Below are 21,607 nucleotides of genomic sequence, written 5' to 3' on the forward strand. Positions count from 1 at the left end.
GCCAGCAAAATCACAAGCTGCTCAGCCAACGATCAACTCTTAGGCTAAGCTGCTCACGTGAGGGCTTGTGAGTCCGAGGCCTTAAGCAACTACAAGCTGCTTTTGTTCACCAGGTTCTCCAGGAGCCCATGAGGGCATCAACACGTTCTACAAGCACAGAGGATGACACTAAAGCTTTTCATTCCTGCAAAGTAAGTACTGATCAGACAGCACCACATGGAGCTTTGAGTTGTGACCAGTTTGAAGCGGAACCTTAGGGCCAAAGGCTGGCACGGTCTCACTGCCGCGTTACTCAGTTTCCAAAACTGTGACTTCCGACTAGAACTAGAGACAGATGGACACTCGACTGTTGTGCTGCATGTGACAGCGTGTTATTAATGGATGACACTATGTAAATAATATCTAAGTACAAGAGCCAGGCCTGTAATTCTCCCTCATTTTTAGTGATCTCCAGCAATCAAATAACTGAACTTGTCCACCTGGAACTTGTGTCTGATGTGACATCAACGTGGATGGCCTGAGGGGTCAGTACCCTGTGCTGACAGCTCAGCAGGGACGGCTCCACTAGCACAGAAATGTTCAGGACAGGGTGGCTCTGCATGAAGGACACGGTGTTAGTGCACCAAGGACACAATGTCACGGCACCAAGGACAGGGTGTCAGTGCACCAAGGACAGAACGGAGGCAGCAAGACCACAGCTCATAGAAAAATGGGACCATCAGAGAGGAGGAGCAAATTACTAGAATAAAAGATGAGAAAAATGGAAGAAAAACTACATGTAAAAACCAAATCTGGTGTACGAAAAGGCTCTAGGTCAGGAATTAAACCCCGCATTTGCATCAAGCATAAGATCTGTACTGTCATTTTGACACCACTGTGCTCTGTTCCTCTTGCAGCAACTACCGGCCAAGGCCAAGGGCAGACGTGTCTCGGACTGATCTCTGCAAGACCTCCACCAGTGTCCCCTCGGTTCCGGAGCGCTCCCCGGAGCGCACAGCACCGGAGGCCCCCGGCCGTCCCCGAGCCGAGGTGATGACTCTTTCCCTACTCGGGGCCCCTCCCTGCGGGCCGCCCCCGCTCCCGGCCTGCGCCCCCCCGCTGCTCCGCACCCCTCCCACCGCAGGCAGCACCCCCACCCGGCTCTGCCCCCGGGCCCTGTCCCGGGGCGGTGTCCGCAGCTCTCTTTCCCCGCCCCACGCCGCTTTACGACAGCCGGTGGCGGCTTTGCGGCCGGTCCCGGTGCCGTAAGGCGAGCCGGGGCGCTCCACGAGCAGAGCCCGGCTGGTCGCCAGAGTGCGGTCGGGGCGGCCATGGTGAGTGCGGGCGGGCGGGCCTGGCGGGTCTCGCCGTAGGAGCCGGGGGCCACTTGTGTACGGGCCGGCGACTCCCAAGCCTTTCCCGGGGCCGAGGAGCGCGGCTCGTCCTTGGCCCTGTCCGGCTGCCCTGGGCCGCGCGGGGCGGGCGCTGCCTGCGCAGGCCGCGGCGGGGCCGCAGTCTCCCGCCCCGGCCCCGGTGCCCTCCGCCGGTAAAGCGGGGTCTCGCTCGCCCCGCACAGCTGGGGCTTCCCGCCCGACCCCCACCCCGCTGCCGGCAGCACCTGCGCTGCTTTGGCCCTGTCCCTGGGGGCACTCGGGGCAGCGTTGCCAAAGTAAATCCTCTTCTAGCTGCCTTTCCCCGTTCACATTGTTTTCTACATATATACCAGTCCGACCCGCTGTAGAGATTGCCGGGTGAGCTTTTTTCCTTTTCCTTTGGTAAACAAGTACTTTATGTCTTCCCTGTGCAGGCCAGTACAATGGTGGCGGTTGGTCTGACCATAGCGGCAGCTGGATTCGCAGGTTTGTGGATGATGGGAGGACACTGAACGCCCAGCTGTACTTATCGTTGCCTGCTTCAGTACCGATGAATGTTAAGGGAGTTCAGTAGCTGATACAGGACATGCTTTTGGGAGCGCCTAAATCGAGAAACGTAGCTCTATTTAAAGAGCGAAATTCTAACTTTTTAAATGTCCCTTAAAAGTTTATCCCACGTTCTAATCCACAAGTTGCCAGTTGCACTGAATTGCTAAAGCTTTATGAAACTTTACACTTTCCTTGTTCAACACTCTTTTCTTTAAGGTCGCTATGCACTAAAAGCTATGAAGCAAATGGAGCCACAAGTAAAACAAGCACTGCAGAGTCTATCAAAACCTGTAAGTTTCTGTTTTATCTGTAGCCTCTTTTTATTTAAGAGTTTACATGTTGAAATAAACACAGACAACTGTATAGCACAGTTGTATTTTCTTGTAATACTAAACACAATTTTGTCAGTAATAGAATTAATCTTGATGATTCTGATGGTGGTTGACTAATAGTGAATTTATTTTGGCAAGTTCCAGTAGTCATTTAAGTGGTATTCTGTTTCAGCTGTATTTCATATTACAAGTGCAAAAGAAACTTGCAGTGTTACAGACTAAAAGCTCAGCAGCTACTAAAGCAATGAGTTGTTTTAGCTGATAAAAGTAAAAATTAGTGTCTTTTAAAATAACATGTTTTCTCTTTCAGGGTTTCAGTGGTTATTACAGAGGTGGATTTGAACCCAAAATGACTAAACGAGAAGCAGCTTTAATACTAGGAGTGAGGTAATAGGAAATTTATTAGAAATTAAAGGTAAAAAAGGAAGGTATGGTGTTATGTAGTTGCTGTCCTGGTTTGAAAAGGACTTAATTCTCTGTGCTTAAGACTGTCCCATGTCCAGCTTCCCCTGGGGATGTCAGTGCTAAGGTGGGAAATAAGAAGCAGCCTTTCAGGATTTTCTGTTTTTATTTGGGATTCTTTGCTGCATGTCAGCTTGCTTAAAACTCCCTCTGGTTGGACTTCCATACATCTGCAAATCCCTCGCATGGTCAAAATCCACATGAATACACCATTTTCAAGAAGCCTTGGGGTTTACTCGGTGTGGGGAGCACAGCTGTGGTGTTTGCTGGTGGTTCCTGTCACTGCTGGTGAATTTCAGGTAGGTGCAGTGTGAGGGTGCTGCAAACCCGCTCCTTGCAGGTGGAGTCAATTCATCATTTCTAGAGAATCTTGGGTATGAGTTTGGCAGCTGTTCCTGCTAATCCTTAAAGAGACTTAAGACCAAATACAAAAGTTTACCTAATGAGATACAGAAGAAGAACCATTTCTGTTTGAAGACAACTTCCAACTGTGAAGTTTGTATACGAACAGGTTTGGTATTGGGGTTTTTTGTTGTTTGTTTATATAAATTAAGAGCAAATTTTATTTGATTTTTTCCTCCAGCTTTTAAGAAGTTGTCCCAGTAAAAATGTTACAATATAACTGTTTTCAGTGGTGTGAATGTCCCCTGCCGTATCGCACTACTGTAGCACATCATCTTCAACATAAAGAATTTTGGGAAAACCTTAGAAACCCTCTCCAGGATTTACCTGCTACACATCAGTAATAGGAAAAGAAAAACATACATGTAACCAAAGAGTTTATGGATAAGGAAGAGCGCTTGCTTATTCTAAGACGTCTTCTAAAGATCCAGGGGTTTTATGAGGTTTCCTTAAGTCAGTTTTTCTCTCTCTTTTAAAGCCCTACAGCAAACAGAAGTAAAATACGAGAAGCTCACAGACGCATCATGCTTCTGAATCATCCAGATAAAGGCAAGTAAATTAAGTCATATTAATGAATACATGTTTTTAACACAGATTAATACAACTGTGTAGGGAAGAAGTGTACCTCAGCTACCAAAAAGAAAACCCCCAAAACAACAAAAAGACCAGAGTATATTTGTGTCCTTGATGTAACGTGTGAATTTGGGTTCATTTGAATGCATTTGGAGATCACCATAAATGGCCGGTATTGAGCCTTCTGTGTCTGTTGAAGACACTAAATTATGAAATATTTCTGTTGGTGGTACTCTGAAGGCTCAGAATCTAGTTATGCTTAAAATTAATAACTTCAGGCATCTATACTTCTTATAACTTCTATTTACTTCAGTGAGTCAGAATCATGTGTTAGTGCTTGGCATTTAACTCTTTAATCCTCATTTAAAAGGTAAATATGGCATCCTTTAAAGCGGCTGTTGAACTTCATTTACTTTTATCCACCAAAATTCAAAATAATTATTTGCATATGCCTTTCATAGATAATATCTAGCAGAAGTTAATGTGAAAATTAATGAATATATGCAGAACCTAAAAGACTTCTAGGTGCATTTCACCTGTTTTATGTGACTTCAATCAGTTAAATTAAGCTTCAAGTAAAGAGAGTAATTCTAGTACTAATAAATGATACACGTGCTACAAATACACCCTACAGACCTTTGCACCTCATGGTCAGTTACAGTTTCAGTGCGTTTGCATTGTTGATTCTGTTTCAGTATCTTTGTAAATCATTGGTATGTCATGTTTAAAAACTGAGCCAGTCCATTGCCGCAGCAGCAGTTCAGATGCTGGCCCTGAACTGGGGGAAGGTCTGTCTGCAGGCTTGTTAGCTTCACACTGCTGTATTCACAACAAACTCCGTGCTAAGTCATTAGCGACCGATTCATTTACAACTGATAAAACTGGAGGAAAAAACCCACTCCAATAAACTAAGAGCATCTGAACAGGAATGAGCTGCCTGCACATCTCCCTGCTGCAGTGAATGTATGTGTAAGTTTACATGGCTTCAGTCATAATGCAGTTTGTTCTTTAATTTGAATTACTTTCAAACTATACTGTTTGTTTTTTTTTTTCCTGTGTACTGTGGCATTAACAACACAGAAAGAAAATACTGTTTTTCATCTGACGTGACATGAGGTTATCTTTATTCTAGGTGGTTCTCCATATGTAGCAGCCAAAATCAATGAAGCTAAAGATTTACTGGAAGACCAAGCTAAAAAATGAAAGAGAGAAAAGCCAGGAGGGTTTGTCCATGCAAATGATTATTTTTGATAAATGGCTTAAGAAAAGTTCTAATGTCAGTCTTTGACTTAATATAAATGAAGCTGGAATTATGAATCCAGGGAGGTGCTTCCCTCCCCGCTCACTTCTTAGGCACTTTTTGGGGAAATGTGTGAGGGAGCAGGGCATAAAAGCTTTTCTTCATAGCTGTTCTTTATTAAGCAGGAAAATCTGCCACTCAGAAGTATTTTCAGTGTACAAGAGTAATAACTTGGTTTGGCCAATGCATGTTAGCAGGTACAGGTAGACTTACATGCTGTTACCTAATTTTTGTTAAACTAGCTATGTTTAAAGTTAATGCTGCTGTTCTTTCATATGCCAAAGGTAGCACGATGAATTGTTTTGGGGGGGATGGAAAGAAATCAAGAGGATTTATTTGACAGCAAGAACTGGGACAGATGTGTGTGTGTCTCTGACTGAAGAAATAAAGTATAGGAAACAACGTACTCCGTTGTCTTCACCTTGTGAAGAACAAGATTGGTTGAGCTGTTACTGATGGGTCTGGAATGTCTGGGATTTTTAGTAACTTTCAATTTTTAATTCATTTTATAGAATTTAATAAATTCCAAATTTGTAATTTAAGTATTGTAACTTTATACATTATTTTACGCTATGAAGTTAGAACTCACATAATAAGGCTTGCATTTATAGTCATTAGGAAAGAGGAACTCTTACACAGACCACTGAAGATACCTGAGCTGGATTTATTGTGCTGCATGAAGCCTGCATACCCCAGCAGTGGCCTTGTAAGTATGTGGATTGGGGCCAGAGAGTTTGCTCATACTCCAAAATTGTGCCAGTCTTTCTGCAACTGTGGGAAAGCTGCTGTATGGCACACGTACGAGTTAACACCCGTCTTAACACCCGTATTCACAAATACAATGGATTTCAGCATTTTAATTTTTTCCAGAACTAAGAAGTCTGTACTTCAGAGTGGTGTGAGCAGTCCTGCACTGTGTGAGCGCTGGCTGCTATGTCGCTGCATTTGTGTAGACTAGTTACAGGCCATTAATATTACCAGAGTGACAGTAAGGACGAGTGCCATGCCTTAAGAAAAAAGGATCTCATCAATAACAGGAGTATGAAAAATGTTTAGAACCTACATGTTTAGAAACAAAGGTAACTTTACTACAGAATTTAAAGTGGGGTGCAAAAACCAGCTGGAACGTTGCTGTGCAGCAGTTCCAGAGTGCACGTTTCTAGCCAGATGCAGTTTTTTCCTTGCCAAATACTGACTTTCCAAATGTAACTTCCCCCAACCGCCCCAGCCCCTTCCCCATTTTCCAAATTTTCTCCACTCTGGTTGCTGCCTTATGAGTTGAGATACTTGTGCACACTTCAGAGTTCTAACATTTTAACTGTTTGCTGTCCAGGAGGGAGCACTGTCAATGGGTGTCAACATTTAAGTCATATTACAAACTGCACATCTCCTTAAATGAAATACATACCAGACCCAGCCGTACAGCTCTGCTGGAGCTCTATCAGGTAGAGCAGCTGCAGTCACAGGTGGTTCCAGGGACTTGGTTTTGTTCTTGCTCACTTTTGATGAAATCAGGTAAGACCATTTTTTTTCTTTGAAGTCAGCATTACCGGTTTGCTCCAATTTCTTCCAAGATCTCCTTGCTACCCAGGTGTTTTTCTGTACCTGTGTTTTCTGCTTCATTGCTCATGTGCCTGAAAAGATGGGTTAGTGTGTCATGCTTCCAACTTCTCTATCAAAAACTACATCTGCATTAATTTCTATATATGTTAGTCAGGTTAAGCGATTCTCCAAGATAAGTCTGGCTTTAGACTTGGTAACTGATGTTTTATATCATCACCTTAAAGAATGGAAGGTTAGCATGTTAGAATTGTGACTCTTCCGAAAGAGTTAAAGGTTCAAGCTGCCTTGCAAGTGTTAGTGTTAACAGCTTGAAAAGCTTAAAGTCAATAGTAATTTAAATTTGATAGAAACAGTCAACAGATGGAAGATCAAAGTTTATTTTCTTTTACTACCAGCATACAAAAAAAACATATTGCACATCAAACAACCAAAACAAAAATAAAAATACTCTACTAAGGACTAACATATGTAGTTTATACAGAATAAACTTTCTGGAAATTGATCTTTTCAGTAGTTCAGGTTATGTCTTAATGGACATGACTAATTCAGCTTAGTGTTAACTAAAGCTATGTTTGATTTTTAAATACTGTACAGTTTAATAAATAAACCAAACAAAGCCTCAATGTAGAACAGTCACTGCCAATGTCACCCAGTATCCCTGCAGATTATGAGAATTTAACAAATGTATTCCAGTGGTCTGCAGATTTTTCCTCTACATACAGCATTTAAAAAACATGTATTAAAACAGACCAGTTTCCAGACTAAAGTAATGGAGAAATTACATTTCAGTGCAAAATATTTTAGACTGCATTTCTTTCTAGTATTCCTCAGGTGAAGAAGTGGTTGCATATTATTAAAAATGTAACAAAAGCAGCTAATGCTTTCATAAAGAGTATTATGTTAGGGATCCCCCTCACATCTTTGCCATATTTTGAAAACAAAATAACATTTCCTATAGCCAGCAATTTTGTTTATTTAAATGTTACATATACTATCTCAAGGCACATCTGATGATATATTTATAACACAGTAGGTGTCAAAGTATGTTTAACATATGATTTTTTCAGGATCCCTCCCCTTTCTGTATTCCAAAATGGAGGAACTGAAAGTGCGGTGTCAAGACTGGCGATCCATATTCTATCTTTGGCAAGCTTATACAAGCACTATTTTAAATGTAATGTAAAAGAACTGTAAACTAGGAACTTCAGTTTATGAAACACCATTCAGCACTGCTTCTTCCTGATTATTCCCATCCTCTTGAACAGTAACTTTCTTCTCATCAGGACTGTGCTGTACTTTAGAAGGCTCATCCCCAGAAGTCGTAGCAGGACCATTCACTGCTTTTTCGGAAGGGCTGTTTTCATCAATCGCATCTTTTGCCTTGCAAAGCAGAAACGGGATAATATTAAAAATTCTGTAAAAATACACAGAGTGCAATCTAAATTTCCCTCTGGCTCACACAGCGATTTTGCAAAAGGAAACCCCTCTTGTCTGTGTGTGCCCATATCCTGTCATTTAGTGTTCTGTCACTTGCCTTGTCCTTTATACAGTATTTCTGTATCAGACACTTTGCAAGACATCATGTCAGACAGCACAACCCCAGCACAGCCAGACTGGTTTACTTCACAATTTCTATTTCTCTGAGCCAAGTGGAAAATTATCTGAAAAGCCGAATTTTACATCTGTACTAAGATCAGAGTTTATTAATCCTACAGCAATGGATCTTCCTTATTTTGCTGAACTCAGACGTACCTTGTGGCAATAAGGTCAGTGTTACTCTAGAAGTAAAGGAATTCTGCTTTATTCAGTTCTGAACATTATTTTTTGTATGGAATGTCACTCTTATCCTTTAAGGAGAAGAGATCTCAAATCTACAATCTTTAACAGTTTATAGAAGTCACTAAACGTGCTACCTAGTACCCTCTAGTGTCTTAAGGATTAATTCTCAAGACTCATCCATGGATAATCTTCACTAATGTAGCATTACATAATAGAGTGTAAGTGTAATATTTTAAAGGCAGAAAGACTTAATGTGAGCATTACACTGGTCAACAAAGCCTGCAATGACAGTCTACAAGTCAGTGTCAGTTCTGCTTACTCTGGGCCATTTTTGCTTTTAATGAATTACTCTTTAACTCATGCATTTGTAGTCAAAGGAGGGTGATATAAATGAACCATTCCTTTACTGTTTGCTGCAAGGGAGGAGAAAAAAGGACACATTAAAAAAAGTATGTATCTTCTTACCGTTTCTTTCTTGGTTTTGGCTAGTGTCTCCTTTGGAGGGTTTCTCTGTCTACTTTGAGATTCAGCTCGTGATATATAGTCAGCTACTGTTACTGTTCAAGGAAAGAAATTACAGTGATGCTCACATCAGCAGTCTAATTTAGCGTTAAGCTTCATACATCTTTTCTGTACAAGTTATGCTCTAACTGGGAGATATCTCACAAAAGGCCTTCACACTTACAGGTATCAACTACAGAGCAAGGATCAATTTACTTCTGCTAAATACAGTTTTCAGTAAAACGAGTGGATACATGATGATCTGAACGTGGAATCTTAAAGTTAATTAAATGGTAATTTTGGTCCAATTGTAAATTTTACTAGAAGACAAGGGCTTTCTGTTATGGGTTTGAAGGGATCAGACTGCAGGTTCTTTAAACTACAGCCTGTGTTTGTCATTGGGTTTCTACCACCTTGAGTAGTGAAGAATTTCACACGAATAGAATGAAGGTAAAATATGAAGAGAATTGGGGGAGGTTGAGAGCATGGCGTGACTTACAATAAAGCCGCATTCAAATCTTTGTTACTTCATGAAGCCACTGGTAGGGGAACTCGCCCTCCTCCTGGTATTCAAAGCGCAATCCACAGTGAGCTCTGCCGTGGGGGTGTACGAGCCCTGGGGACGAGCGAGCCCCTCGGCACCGCTACGGCTCCGCTCGCTGGGGCTGCCCCGGGGGTTCTGACCTCTGCTCTTCTCACCCCCTCAGCACATGCTCCTGGTTTTGTCTTATCCGGCCCTCTTGTAACCACACCAACTGAGAGTCAGTTCTGTCTTCAGAATAGTACTACAGATTTAAATATACACTCGGATCTTTGAGCTGAAACACATTAGAGTAGGCAAGCATTCTCTATCGAACAGGAGAGTCAATGATATTTAGTATATATCATGCATTCAGGTGAACTATTTTTCTGGGTTTAGCAGTGGTTGTGTGTGAAACCTACATGGGAACAGGAAGTACAGCACAGGAATTTTCTGTTAGAGGAACTGGACTTGTTACACATGGGTCCTTGCATAATTGTAAAGACAAGTGCGTTTCTGCACAAGGAGACTTATGTCTTTAAAATGAGGTTCTGTAGCCAGCTCCTCTAATGTCAAGATGAAGCATGGTTTATGCACAGTGTTAAGACACCCATTCTTAATATTAGGAACCTCAAATGTAGAGCAATGTAAATCAAATAATACAAGTAAATGACTGAAGTGCACTGTTAGCACTGGGGGAGGGCTGGGAGCTCCTTCCATCTAAATTTCACTCACTACACACTTAGTCTGTCTTTACGAAGAGACTAAATTATTAGAGCTTTTTTCACAAGGACAGTGTAACTACCCATCAATGCTCTTCCTGTTGCATTTAAAATTATTTATTAGGCAAACTGAAGATGAATCCCAAACAAAGACATCAGCAGGAAAAAACACCCAAGAAGTCTTGTTTGGGCAATTTTGTTTTGTTCTCAGAATACTTAAGATTGAAAAGAAATACAGAAATACCACAGCTTTTGGAGAGAGGACTAACATCTTCTGATGGTGAAATGAGCTGCTTAGAAGTAAAAGCTGAAATCTTTTTTTTACTTTTCCCACCAGTTTATAAATTCATATCACTGTTAGAAAACTAGAATGTTCAGAAGCAATGAGTACCTTTGGTGTGTGTTTTGGTTGGTGTTTTTTTGGTTGGTTGGTTTTGGTTTTTTGTAGTTTGTTTGTTTTGGGGGGAGGGGGAAGAGGTATCTTTGCCCAAGTTTCAATTAGTGTAATGCAAATGCTGTATGAGCACCACATATATAAGGAAGACAAATCTGAGTGCAATTTTGAGCCTGTCGATCCGGAAGACCTTCTGTTACTACCTTAACACCACGTACGCACGAGCATGTTCTAGACAAGGCATTCTACTGAAAATCAGCTAGTTCACCTTTAACATTTCAAGTGTTAGTACACACAGAAGAAATGCAACAAGCCACAACAACAAAAGATTGGAAGCATGCAATTCCGTTTCAATTCCACCTCCTTCCCACCCCTCCACTTAGGGCCGGGCAGACCCCCGGAGCTCCCCCCGCGCTCCAGCAGCCCCCGCCTGCCCGGCCAGCGCTCGGCTCCCGGGCCCGCGCTGGAGGCTTGTGGCACATTCAATGCGAGCGCACGGATGCAAGTGAGTGCGGATCATGAACCTTCACGTTTGTCCCGATCCTGGACCACGGAAGGCAACAGCTGTTTGGCTGCTGACTTCAGTGAGAACAGGATCGGCAGCGTAACTCGCACATCCAAGCAGAAAGTTAGACATTATAAATTAGTTTCATTAGGCAGATTAAGAACTTTTAGAAGTTCTCCTAGTAGAAGAAATGCCTTTCATCTTTATCCAGTAGTCTTATTAGTCATTGAGTAACCTTTTTGTATTATGCAGCTATATGTAAAACAGCAGACACAACATTCTCTCATGCTTTTGACCTGAGATGACCCCCAGCTCCACTCCAATTACCTGGCTGTCTATCTTCTGCCTGACCCCTGAAGCGACGCCTGCGGCTACGATTGCGTCGCTGGGGTTTTTTGTCACTATCATCTGCAATTGCAAAGTTTACCATGAACTATTTCTGATGATAAAAGAAATAAGTTCTTCAGCAGTTTCAGCATGGAGCATTTAAAATTGCTTCTGTTAAAGAGACAGGCTAAATAAGACAGGCTGAAAGATAAACAATTTTATACTGAAAGCATACACAATAATGCAGAAACTATATTTTACTTTTTTTTGCTCTTGGCTCATTAAAACATTTAGGCATATGCTTAATGACCTCAGATTTCATTTATTAAATAAGTAACGAAATGTCAAATTTTAGCCACATAACCCATGAAGTTTTTTTTCCTACATTATGAAGCAACATTATATTCTTGTCCCAGTGAGTACCAAGAGAATTTACTGAGGGAAAGTACTTAAGCAGAAGCTGGATAGAGACAAATAAACAGCTACTTAAGTAGCTTTCCCACACTGAGACTGAGGTTAGCGAGGACAAACAGAAAGCTGCTCCAACAGCACCGTTTCCATGAAAACAGCAGTACCAATGGGAAACAACAAGTTAGTCTTTGGTGTCTCCATCAGACAGTTTTTACAAAAGAGACATACAAAAATACTAGTGGAGCTCAGTAAACAGGAGATTTCATGGCAGAGCCATGGAGGAATCTTTCATTAATCAGACAGCAGCCTTTCACAGAACGATTCGTCACTAACAAAAATGAACAACTTTCACTACACTTACATGGACAACACATTTTTTCTCAGCTTGTTCTGGGACTGTCGTCCCACTGTTTACATACCTAAACCATTCTCATTAACAGAAGCTGTATCAGACTCTGTCATTCCATCCATGAGAACAGCATCTTCATCGGTCCTTCGCCTGCGTGACCTCCTGCGCCGGTTGCTACTGTGGTGAGATTCACTCGCATCAGTATCCACCGTCTGGTCTGACTCTGTGTTATCAAGCAAGCTGTAAGGGTTGCTGTCCGGATCTTTAAGCACTAAACAAACAAAGAGTTTCCAACTAAGACACTGGAGCTACATATAATTTAATATCCAGCCTGACTTACATCTGTGTTTGAAAGTTTCAAAATCTAAAGCAACCTTACAAAAAGTTATAACACACAGAACTACGGTGTTGATGATTTCATGCTGGTTCTGGTTCCTCTCTGACTCTAACCCAACAGTCAGTATTCTGCGGCACCACAACAGGCACTTGTGCTATTTCATCAAAAGATCTCTAAGGTAACATTTAGAGAACCTTTCCTCAAACCCACTACATGTATAAAATACACCTTCCAATTCAGAGCAGCATGGTGCTTCTGACACTACTGAAGTGCTGTGGATTAGCACAGTCAAATTCTGATAAAATACGAGATAACTTCAATTCTACACCACCTTCCCTCTTTCTAAACATAAGCTTAACTCAGAAGAGATCATGCCAAAGATTTATAACCTTTTATATCATTATTATGTGTGAGGAACGAAATGAAGATCATAGTGAAAGAGAACAGAAATAGAAATCTAACAAAATAGCATACAACAAGGAACGGTAACACAACTCCACTGAAACCTCAGAGTAAAAATGGAGTACTGCAAGACAGAGGTTATACAGGAAACTGCCAAGAACAAAAACTAAATTCCAAATACATTTGAAACACAGTACCAGAGCTAATGGATGACTTGCCACCACGGGGTCCACCACGTCCACGGCCTCCAGAGACACTACGGCCTCGGCCTCCAGGACGTCGCCTGTTGTCACGCTGATGTCGGCTTTCTCTGTCATCTTCTCCTGCCAAGGACCAGTCACTAAGTTCATCTTTTCTCTCAGATTCTGTTTCAGAGGGATTAGAGAGCTCGGAGTTTGTACCTTGTACGAGAAGAAAACGAAAACTGGAAATGAATATCAAATTGGGCATTATATTCTGGTTTCATATTCTCACAGAAGTCTTGCAATCAGCATGGCTGGCTGGTTATATATACACATTAAATACAAAAATTAAATAAATTCATTAATATATACATATAAAAGTACATAAATGTATGTATAATTACACACATACATATAAAAATACATGCGCATGTAAAATACAGATACAGCATAAGTTACCAACACTTCTATGATTCCCAACCTAAATTTGTAATAACATAAGAAATAAGGGCTCAAAGATGACCAAACCTGTATTTTCTGGACACACACAAATGCCGGATCCTCCCTTTGTGTACACCCTGCAGGCAGCTGCTGCAGTTTCCAGGCAACTTCTCTGAAATTCCCAAGGACAACTTTGCCACCTTATAGCCGATGGCTGTTGCTAAGCAACCCCTTCTGGCTGTTGTGATGCTGCCCGAACCATTTAACTGTTTCTATTAAACAGCACCCACAACATCGCACCCTCTCTGAACTATCCAAATCCTCACTGCCTGTTACTACTTACAAATTCAACACCCACTGTTTATTTTAAGCATCCAGGAACCCTCTCTAGTAACCACTCTGGAATAAAGGTAACCCGGATGATTCTAACATGCGATTCTTGTCATTTTGGGGAACACAAAGTTTTCTAAATTCAATTCTGTGTGTATATAAGCAAACTGAAGAACATTCATTACTATTGAGTCGAACAACTCATTGAGAAATAGTAAAAAGCAAAGTTACAAACATCAGCATTATCACGGGAATCACCCTGACCAACGTGGCACGATCCTGGCAGCTACGGGCAGGGAGAAACTCTGAAATCCCAAAGAACAATATGTCTGATTTCCTAACAGAAATGAGCTACATGTAGGTAATCGAGAGTAATTTACTGCATTGAATAAATAATTTTGGTTTTGTTCTGTTCACTGGGGCACCTGTGTTTCTTGTGAAATCATCTCTATTGACATGCAGGCTGTCTCTATCCCGAGAGCTGCTGCTGAGCGCAGGGGGGGTGCGCGCGCCTCTCAGGAACTCAGTAGCAGTTCCCTGCTCATTTAGAATACATCAGAATATCTCACTACATCTTAAACAAAACCAGTTAGCTCCTGACTGGATTAAAAAAAATGAAACAGGATTTTGTGCTGTCTCCGTTTTTAATTATATTGTTTTACTTTTCAAAAATACTTATAAATAGCTATGATCACAGACAAGCGTTTTTTCTTCTCCTGAGTCAAAACAGACAATGCTACTTCCAGATTCTTTACTTAGGCTCTTGTAGAGTATGTGTAGCTCTCTTTCCCAGCTTTGTATGCTTTAACTACTACTGTTGAAGTGTAAAATCCTACCAGAGTTCAGTTTGCTCATTTCTTCAATTTAGAACTTAACTTCAACGGGAATGTAAATCTAATTAGGTGTTTTGAGCTATGTAAAAAAAAATGGCAATTCTACATTTTCAACCCTACGTTCCACTCAACTACACGGAACACAAAGAAACTCCAGAGACAGTTCTGGATTCAGAAGTGCAGATGCTGAGGAAAACTCACCGTAACCAGATGTGTAATTGGGGCCCCTGCGGCCTCTCCCTCTGCCGCTGTAGGACCTGGAGCCCTGCACCGAGGACAGGGTGCTCTCGTCGGTCGTGTAACCCTTCTCTTTTTCAGGAGCTCTAGCGGAAGAAGGTCTGAAACCCATCCCGATCTGACGCAACTGTTCATCAATCTGGAGCCTCTCCAGTCTGAGTTGTTCTACCTCCTACATAGAAGAAAACAAACAAAAATCGCCGATAAAGAAGTGTTCTTTCCCCTCACAAAGTCACCTTAAAAACCAGCACTCCTGTTGGAGAGTTACCACCACCTTGAAGGGAACTGCAAATAACAGAAATCAGCTGTGAGTTCTGCAATCTCCAAGTTTTGGAAGAAAGCTAAAACCTTTCTTTTGAATCACCAGCTGAAAGATTGTTTTTAAGACTATTATTACTTTTCTTAATTACACTTCACCACGTTTTCTCGTCAAGTTTTAAAAAAAGCAAACTGTCAAAGTAGCATGATACAAATGCACTTATTATTTCTGTTAAGTCAACACCACAAGTCCATACAAGGCCAACTAATCCAAATGGATAAGTGTTCTAACACCATACAGTATTAGTGTGTTACTGTTAGAAATTCCATCCTACCACAGGAGTATATTAACATCAGAACAACTGAACACTAACAGATAAAAAAAGCGTGTGTTACTTCCCAAATGCCCCACACAGCATTGTTCTTTGCAGTCCAATCCTTTCCACACCAACAGCACTAAGTACCCATGATAATGTATTTAAAGGCTGACACCAAACCTATGGGCAAGGGGTGGGTTCAAGGCACCAAATCCTAAATCCCAAAACATGGGTTATCCACTGCAAATCCCACAAAGTTGTACTCAAAATGTTACTTCAACCAAAGCTTCCTCTAGAGATTCTTTCTTCTGAAATGCACTTACCTTTAGATACGCGATGTGGTATTCTAAAAGAACTTGGACATTTCCAATGCTTTCTTTAGTACCAACAAATACAAACGGTACCATTCCCTACAAAAACAAAATGTCAGATCTTACTTTCAAGAAGAATGTTAAAACAATACTTTCTGTTTAATTATGAAAAAAAACGTTTAAATCACAGGAGTGAGCTAAACAGCAAAGACAGTAACAGGGCCTTGGGCTGCAAAGATACACTAGAAATAGCTCAGACCAGGGTAGGGAGGGGATTACACATTCCAGACTTCAGGCTGTCCAGCTTTCCCAACAACCTGTTCTGGCGGTGGCGGTAACCTGACGTACAGCGTTTGTTTTACCCCCACAACACAACTGCTGCGTGTGTTTATCACAGCAGGGTGGAGAGCACCCACAGTTTACCAAGAAGTGTCCGGTGGTTAAACTGAACCAACTTTACAGGAAAAAGCCCCCTTAGAAGAGTTTTATCTTATGTTCTCATATATTTAAAATACATGAACGCTATTAAGACTATCAGTCCCAAATAATTATGCAGCTAAAATACATATAAGAGAAAGCACATATAGGACAGCAGCAAAAACCTTTCCTCATATGTTTCATATAGAATTTACTGCAAGACACCAGGCTGAAAAAGACTTAAAAACTACTCTCTCTATATCCACAGAGATAAAACTGGTTTTGTTAGATAATCCACAAGCGTGTATCCCAGAAAACCAGCCCAATCCCAGACACCACAGTTGTGTAACGTGGACATTGCCACCACTGCAGGCTGGCCATGGGAAAGGGGCATGCAGACCACAAAGGCTGTATTTATAAACTGTAATGATGCAGACGTGAAATAGTGACCCGATTCTGTAAGGTACCACTCTCACTCATTTGAGTCATGGCCCAGAAGTTGTCACTTTCTGCGCATTTTCCTACATATTCTTTGTTAAAAGATTCAATTTAGCTGTCTTCGAAAACAAAAACCTAATCATAGGAAGGAAGAATAAAGTACTTACATCTTCGCGGGGCAGTTTATTTTCATTGTCTCCTTCAATTCTCACCCTGACGACTCCAGACTTGTCTACAATCTCCTGAATCACTTTTCCATTTTTTCCAATAACTTTTCCTTCAGAGGGCAAGAACGGTTAATTTCGCAACAGCATGCAAAATATTTTAACAGGTTTCTTCATATTTCAAGTTATGTGTAACATAATTGTAACAATCACCTGACTCTCCTTTACGGTTCACATTTTTCGAGGTTTTCTCCTACTTCACAGAACTACAAAAAACCCTAAGAAAAGCCCACATTGTGCCAGCAGAGGTGAAAACTTCCCAAACCAAACTGTACATGTGCACAGAATGACAAGTGTTGATGAAAATCACCACTACGCAGAAGTTTCATATGGACCCTAAGAGTGAAATGGCACAAACATGAGTACTACCCGTACTCCCTATATTACCTTTAAAGTATTTATTTTGAGGTCATGTGTGGGATCTAAACCAAAAGGTTCTTTAGAAACTGTATGTTTAAATCTCAAAATAAGTGATTCCTTTGCTCCTTTACGAAAAGATTTCAGCTCTTCCTTGACCCAAATTCATGTGAAAACATTTCTTCATCCCAGCTACAGCTACCTGGCCCTTCAAAATATTTATGTTATGAGTAAAGGAAGGCAGAACCTCTGAAAGAAAAGGGTATAAAAGCCAAAAGTGTGAAAGAAAATTCCAAAAGGACCGTTCTTTACACAGGTATCACCATGACAGAAAGTGCAAAAAGCATTTTAAATGGTTTCATTTCATCAACAGTTCAAATAGCTCAGAAGTGTTTTTTGTGTGTTTTTTGTCTTAAACCCATCATTCTGTATGCCTACAATTTCATTTAGCAGTGATCATGTTACCACTACTACTACAATGAACAACATTATAAACATTCTATGGATATCTATGGACAATCATTAGCCAGGATTTGGGGAAAAGTCCTCAGTCCAAGGAGCCCCAATGGCCAAAACCAGCTCAGCAGGTGGCTCTTGGTACAGAAAGCAGCACCCTGGGCATAACGCGGTATCTTCAACTTGAGTCACCAATGATCACTGTACTTCTTTTAACTTGGCTGTCTTCGTAAAGCGTGGTGAAATATGTCTGCTTATATATATGATTTGGGCAAGATGTCTGCTTTTATCATAAATTGGTATTGTAACTATTTAAAAGCAGCGTTTTCAGGTAAATGTATTGCTATGACAAGTTACATGGGTGTTATTCACGTTAGTTAGAACGTTACCCAAATCCGCAATTTGTAAAAAATTATATTTAGCCACATTCCTTGGTTCAGCTAGGTTTGCTGAATGAGATCATACAAAAAAGTGTTCATGAACAAATTCACAATTCATTTGCTGAATGTCAAAACAAGCTTTAACATTCGGTAGATGAGAGAACCATCAAGCCGCATCAGATACATAATTTGCACAGGTCTTATTAAAAAAAAAGAAACTAACAAAATGCTACACCTTAGAATCGTTTCAGTTGGAGGAGACCCTCAGGATCAGAGTCCAACCATAACCCAACTCCAGCACTAAACCATGTCCTTAGGAACCTCATCTAAATGCCTTTTAAACCCCTCCAGGGCTGGTGACCCCACCACTGCCCTGGGCAGCCTGTTCCAATGCCTGACAACCCTTTCCGTGAAGAATTTTTTCCTAATATCCAATCTAACCCCAAGTTTTCAAGTTTCAGCAGTTACTACATACCAACAAGATTTCTGGGAACTTGAATAAAATCCTCCACGAATTCCAAGTAACTTCTGGCCTTCTTTACTGCATCGGCAGTCTGGAAATTAATTGGGAAAAAAAAAGGTTTGTGATTGTAAGATGTTAAAAGTTTGTAGCAAGAGCTGCAAGCCTGCCAAACAATCTTATTTTCAAAAAGAGAAGAATAGAGACAAGATTAATCTAGTTTTAAAGTATATGCTAAAGAAATAATTGAGTAAAACACCTAGAAACAAAATTCGGTGGCATAGCATCAGTAATGAATACAGCAACTTTTTCTCCAAAATCAAGACACAATTTTCAAATCTATAATCCATTAAAAAAATAATCAATATAACAATTATCACAAAGATTCTGTACTGAAAATAAATAAATTTCTAAGTGGTTCTACCAGCATTCACAGAAACTTCAGCTTATATGAATTCGATGTTAAAACACCTTTAGATCATTCATCTCGTCTCACCTGACACTGCAGTGTATTAGTTATATGGCTATTATTGATGAACAAGCCATAAACCAATAGTTTAGTCTCTGCCTTTTCCTCTGAACTTCTTCAGAAGCACCCAGCTCTTCTCAACAGAAACTGTGCTATCATTGATACTGTCAGCAATGTTAACTTATTTTGTCATTTTTAATGCCATTTTTAATGTATAATATGGCGTTACATTTCCCAGAGGGTCACATGTGGAAAAATGGTGAAGGAGAAAATGAATTTCAGGCTCGTTTGTCTCTTGACAGCAACTGAATGTTATGTCATCACATGTCCAAGGCTGAGGAGCAACCTCTGCACAGAACTTTCCAGGCTCACTGCAAGCGGTGAGTGGCCTTACAGCCCCTTCCATAGAAAGGTGTGCTGCTGTTTCAGAACAGCCTCAATAAAGCAGCTCGTAGGCTGTCTCTCCTCTATGAAATTGCTGTTTTCTTACTCAGTATTCAAAACAATAGAAAGAAAACAACAAAAATCAGTCACAGAACCTTTTGTTGCAATAGACAGAACCACTCTGCATGCAAGTCTTAATACCAAGTCCTGTTTGCAAACACAGGTTAATCCCCTGTGAACGAATGGTGCCAGAAGGACAGGTCCGCGCAGGCTCCCAGGGCTCGGCCGCCCCGCGGCTGTCTGCAGGACAAGGGCACAGGGGCTGCGAGCACGGGCAGAGCACGGGGCTCTGCAGGAGAGACGGGGATTCCAAGGAGCAACACCACGGCAGGAAAGCCCAGGAGCGAACAGACACAGCACACCGACCCTGCTTGGAACTAGTGCAGGTAGGAAGTTTCCTGTTTGCTCTACAAAAATTTGTGTACTTCTGTTTGTCGCCTGTCTTATGTTTGACAGGAAACTGAGCGTGAGTAGCAGGCGCCTTCAGGGAAACTCTCTCCTGTAACTGCAAATTACACTAATGCAACCTGAACCCTCAAGTCACCACTAAAATAGTTTATTGCACAAAGGAATCTGTCCTAATCACACCACCTCTGCAGCATAGCAAATATTACATGCAAGGCATTCTCCTTCCAGAATGCTGGTTTCTGGCCACAGTTCACCTGCAATGTTTTCCAAGATAGGATAGCAGCACTGGTTAATAGGGAAAACTCCTATGAATCCTCTCTTAAAGCTTTATTATTAAATGACAGAAACTAACTGAAAGTTAATCAAGGCTATAAAGAGGCTGGAACAAGAAAAAAAGCTTCAAATTAGCAGCAGCTGAAGTGTAGGAATGAAGGAGTAACAGCATCTAGTCAGTAATGACAGCTTTTGAGCAGAGTTTCCATTTTACACTAATGCCTCAGCCCTTACAACTGTCATTTTCTAGGCAACACATGAACTAAGAGCTCCTGCAGCTTGCAAAGAAACTAGGGAACTCCTGGAATAACCAAAAAAACCCAAAAAACCTCTGCTTCTGGCAGAGATCACAATGACAGCATGAGAAACATGGGCAAACTGGATTTCAAGATAATGAAAAGCAATAGAGCGTGGAAAACAGATGAACAGAAGTCATCCTAAGGAGCAGAGGCTACGCTGCATACTCAGGGCAGCTGCTAAAATGATAAGAATCTCAACACACATTAACAACTTTTCACCTTCAATGAACTCTACAAGCAGAACACAGCTGAGTTCAGACATCCTGCCTCAGAGGTACGTTTAATCAATTCTTTCCTGAATAAAGATGAAGGAACAGTGATGGCTTTCACAGAGTCAGGATGAGAAAATAAACAACTGCCAGGACCAGTTCTCCAGAGCACCCATCCACATATCTACCCTTGGCCACAAGCACTCAGGATTTTTGTTTCAGTACAACCTGTGTGACTCATTCACAGCCCAACATGAGAGCATCTAAAGCTGACCTGGACAATGTGTTCTCAGTTCCCTGCAGTCAGCAATTCGGAAAAGAAAAAGAATTTCTCTCTAAATATCAGTGTGCGTGTGGATGAAACACCTCAAACAATCCCAGCCTCTAGTAACTACCTTTCCAACTTTGACAGTCTACTTGTCCACTTGAGCTTTGGTTACTTCACACTGTAGTCCATATAATCAAGACAGGACCAGGTTACCTGAAGAGCCTTTAATAGAAAGATTAAATACAGGGTATTTTTCTAAACTCAGAATTATACCTTTTGCAGCAGGAGAGTTGTTGTTTGACACCGTTATTCAGAACCATATGGCTGCAGATTTGAGGGACAATGATTTGTACCACAGTCACCAACACAGATCTAGTGGCTACAGGCTGGTGGAGTGAGCTCCTGTTACAAATGGTGGATGTGTCTCAGGAGCCTCAAACAAGGTTTCAAAAGTCTCTCCAAAGTCCAAAGACCTTCCCTAACGCAAAAAAAAAAACCTCAAAACCTTTAGGCATCATTTGAAAAGCCTTATTCCATGCAGACAAAAGACAAAGCCCTCCTAAGTCATGGCAGGGAACAATGCTTTTTCAATCGTGATACAAGTCTTTTTTCAAGAAATTAAAGGCATGTTACTACCCTAGTTTAAATGGAACTGAGCGATGAAAGTGCCAAAGGAAAAATGAGTTTTAAGAAGTAACCATCTCCTGAAAAAGCCAGGACATGATCTTGCTATCGTTCTACCCAAAGGAACAGTTCTCATGCAGTTAAATATATTTAAAAATATGGTATAAGAGAGAAGCACAAGCATTAAGAACT

General features: G+C 41.2%; 2 protein-coding genes across 5 annotated transcripts in view; one reads left to right on the forward strand and one right to left on the reverse strand.

The window, feature by feature from the left end:
- The first annotated feature begins 1,176 nt into the window (after positions 1-1,176).
- DNAJC19 (DnaJ heat shock protein family (Hsp40) member C19) lies at positions 1,177-5,512 on the forward strand. Of its 2 annotated transcripts, XM_065072955.1 has the most exons (6): positions 1,177-1,313; positions 1,787-1,838; positions 2,118-2,191; positions 2,544-2,620; positions 3,576-3,646; positions 4,803-5,512. In XM_065072955.1, the coding sequence occupies exons 1-6, from the start codon at positions 1,311-1,313 to the stop codon at positions 4,871-4,873; spliced, it is 348 nt and encodes a 115-aa protein (XP_064929027.1). In that variant the 5' UTR covers positions 1,177-1,310; the 3' UTR covers positions 4,874-5,512. The 2 variants fall into 2 exon arrangements, with proteins under 2 accessions (XP_064929027.1, XP_064929028.1); XM_065072956.1 differs by lacking the exon at positions 1,787-1,838 and having other exon boundaries at positions 1,232-1,313.
- A 1,382-nt stretch (positions 5,513-6,894) lies between these two features.
- FXR1 (FMR1 autosomal homolog 1) overlaps positions 6,895-21,607 on the reverse strand; it is a 34,102-nt gene continuing 19,389 nt past the window's right edge. The window contains exons 9-17 of one of the 3 annotated variants that reach the window (XM_065072928.1): positions 18,437-18,515; positions 16,712-16,821; positions 15,702-15,788; positions 14,768-14,975; positions 12,978-13,181; positions 12,112-12,312; positions 11,282-11,362; positions 8,778-8,869; positions 6,895-7,913 (exon numbers count right to left, since the gene is read on the reverse strand). In XM_065072928.1, the coding sequence (XP_064929000.1) occupies positions 7,743-7,913; positions 8,778-8,869; positions 11,282-11,362; positions 12,112-12,312; positions 12,978-13,181; positions 14,768-14,975; positions 15,702-15,788; positions 16,712-16,821; positions 18,437-18,515 (1,233 nt within the window). In that variant the 3' untranslated portion in view covers positions 6,895-7,742. The remainder of the gene's footprint in view (positions 7,914-8,777; positions 8,870-11,281; positions 11,363-12,111; positions 12,313-12,977; positions 13,182-14,767; positions 14,976-15,701; positions 15,789-16,711; positions 16,822-18,436; positions 18,516-21,607) is intronic. The other 2 variants (XM_065072929.1, XM_065072930.1) reach the window with 2 other exon arrangements.

Source organism: Columba livia, chromosome 9, assembly GCF_036013475.1.
Source record: "Columba livia isolate bColLiv1 breed racing homer chromosome 9, bColLiv1.pat.W.v2, whole genome shotgun sequence".
In the NCBI taxonomy this organism is placed as follows: Eukaryota; Metazoa; Chordata; class Aves; order Columbiformes; family Columbidae; genus Columba; species Columba livia.

Excerpts from the sequence above, each read along its gene's own strand:
- DNAJC19 (XM_065072955.1), top strand. Across the intron at positions 1,839-2,117 it reads AGCGGCAGCTGGATTCGCAG|GTCGCTATGCACTAAAAGCT; the intron begins GTTTGTGGATGA and ends CTTTTCTTTAAG. Across the intron at positions 2,192-2,543 it reads TGCAGAGTCTATCAAAACCT|GGTTTCAGTGGTTATTACAG; the intron begins GTAAGTTTCTGT and ends TTTCTCTTTCAG.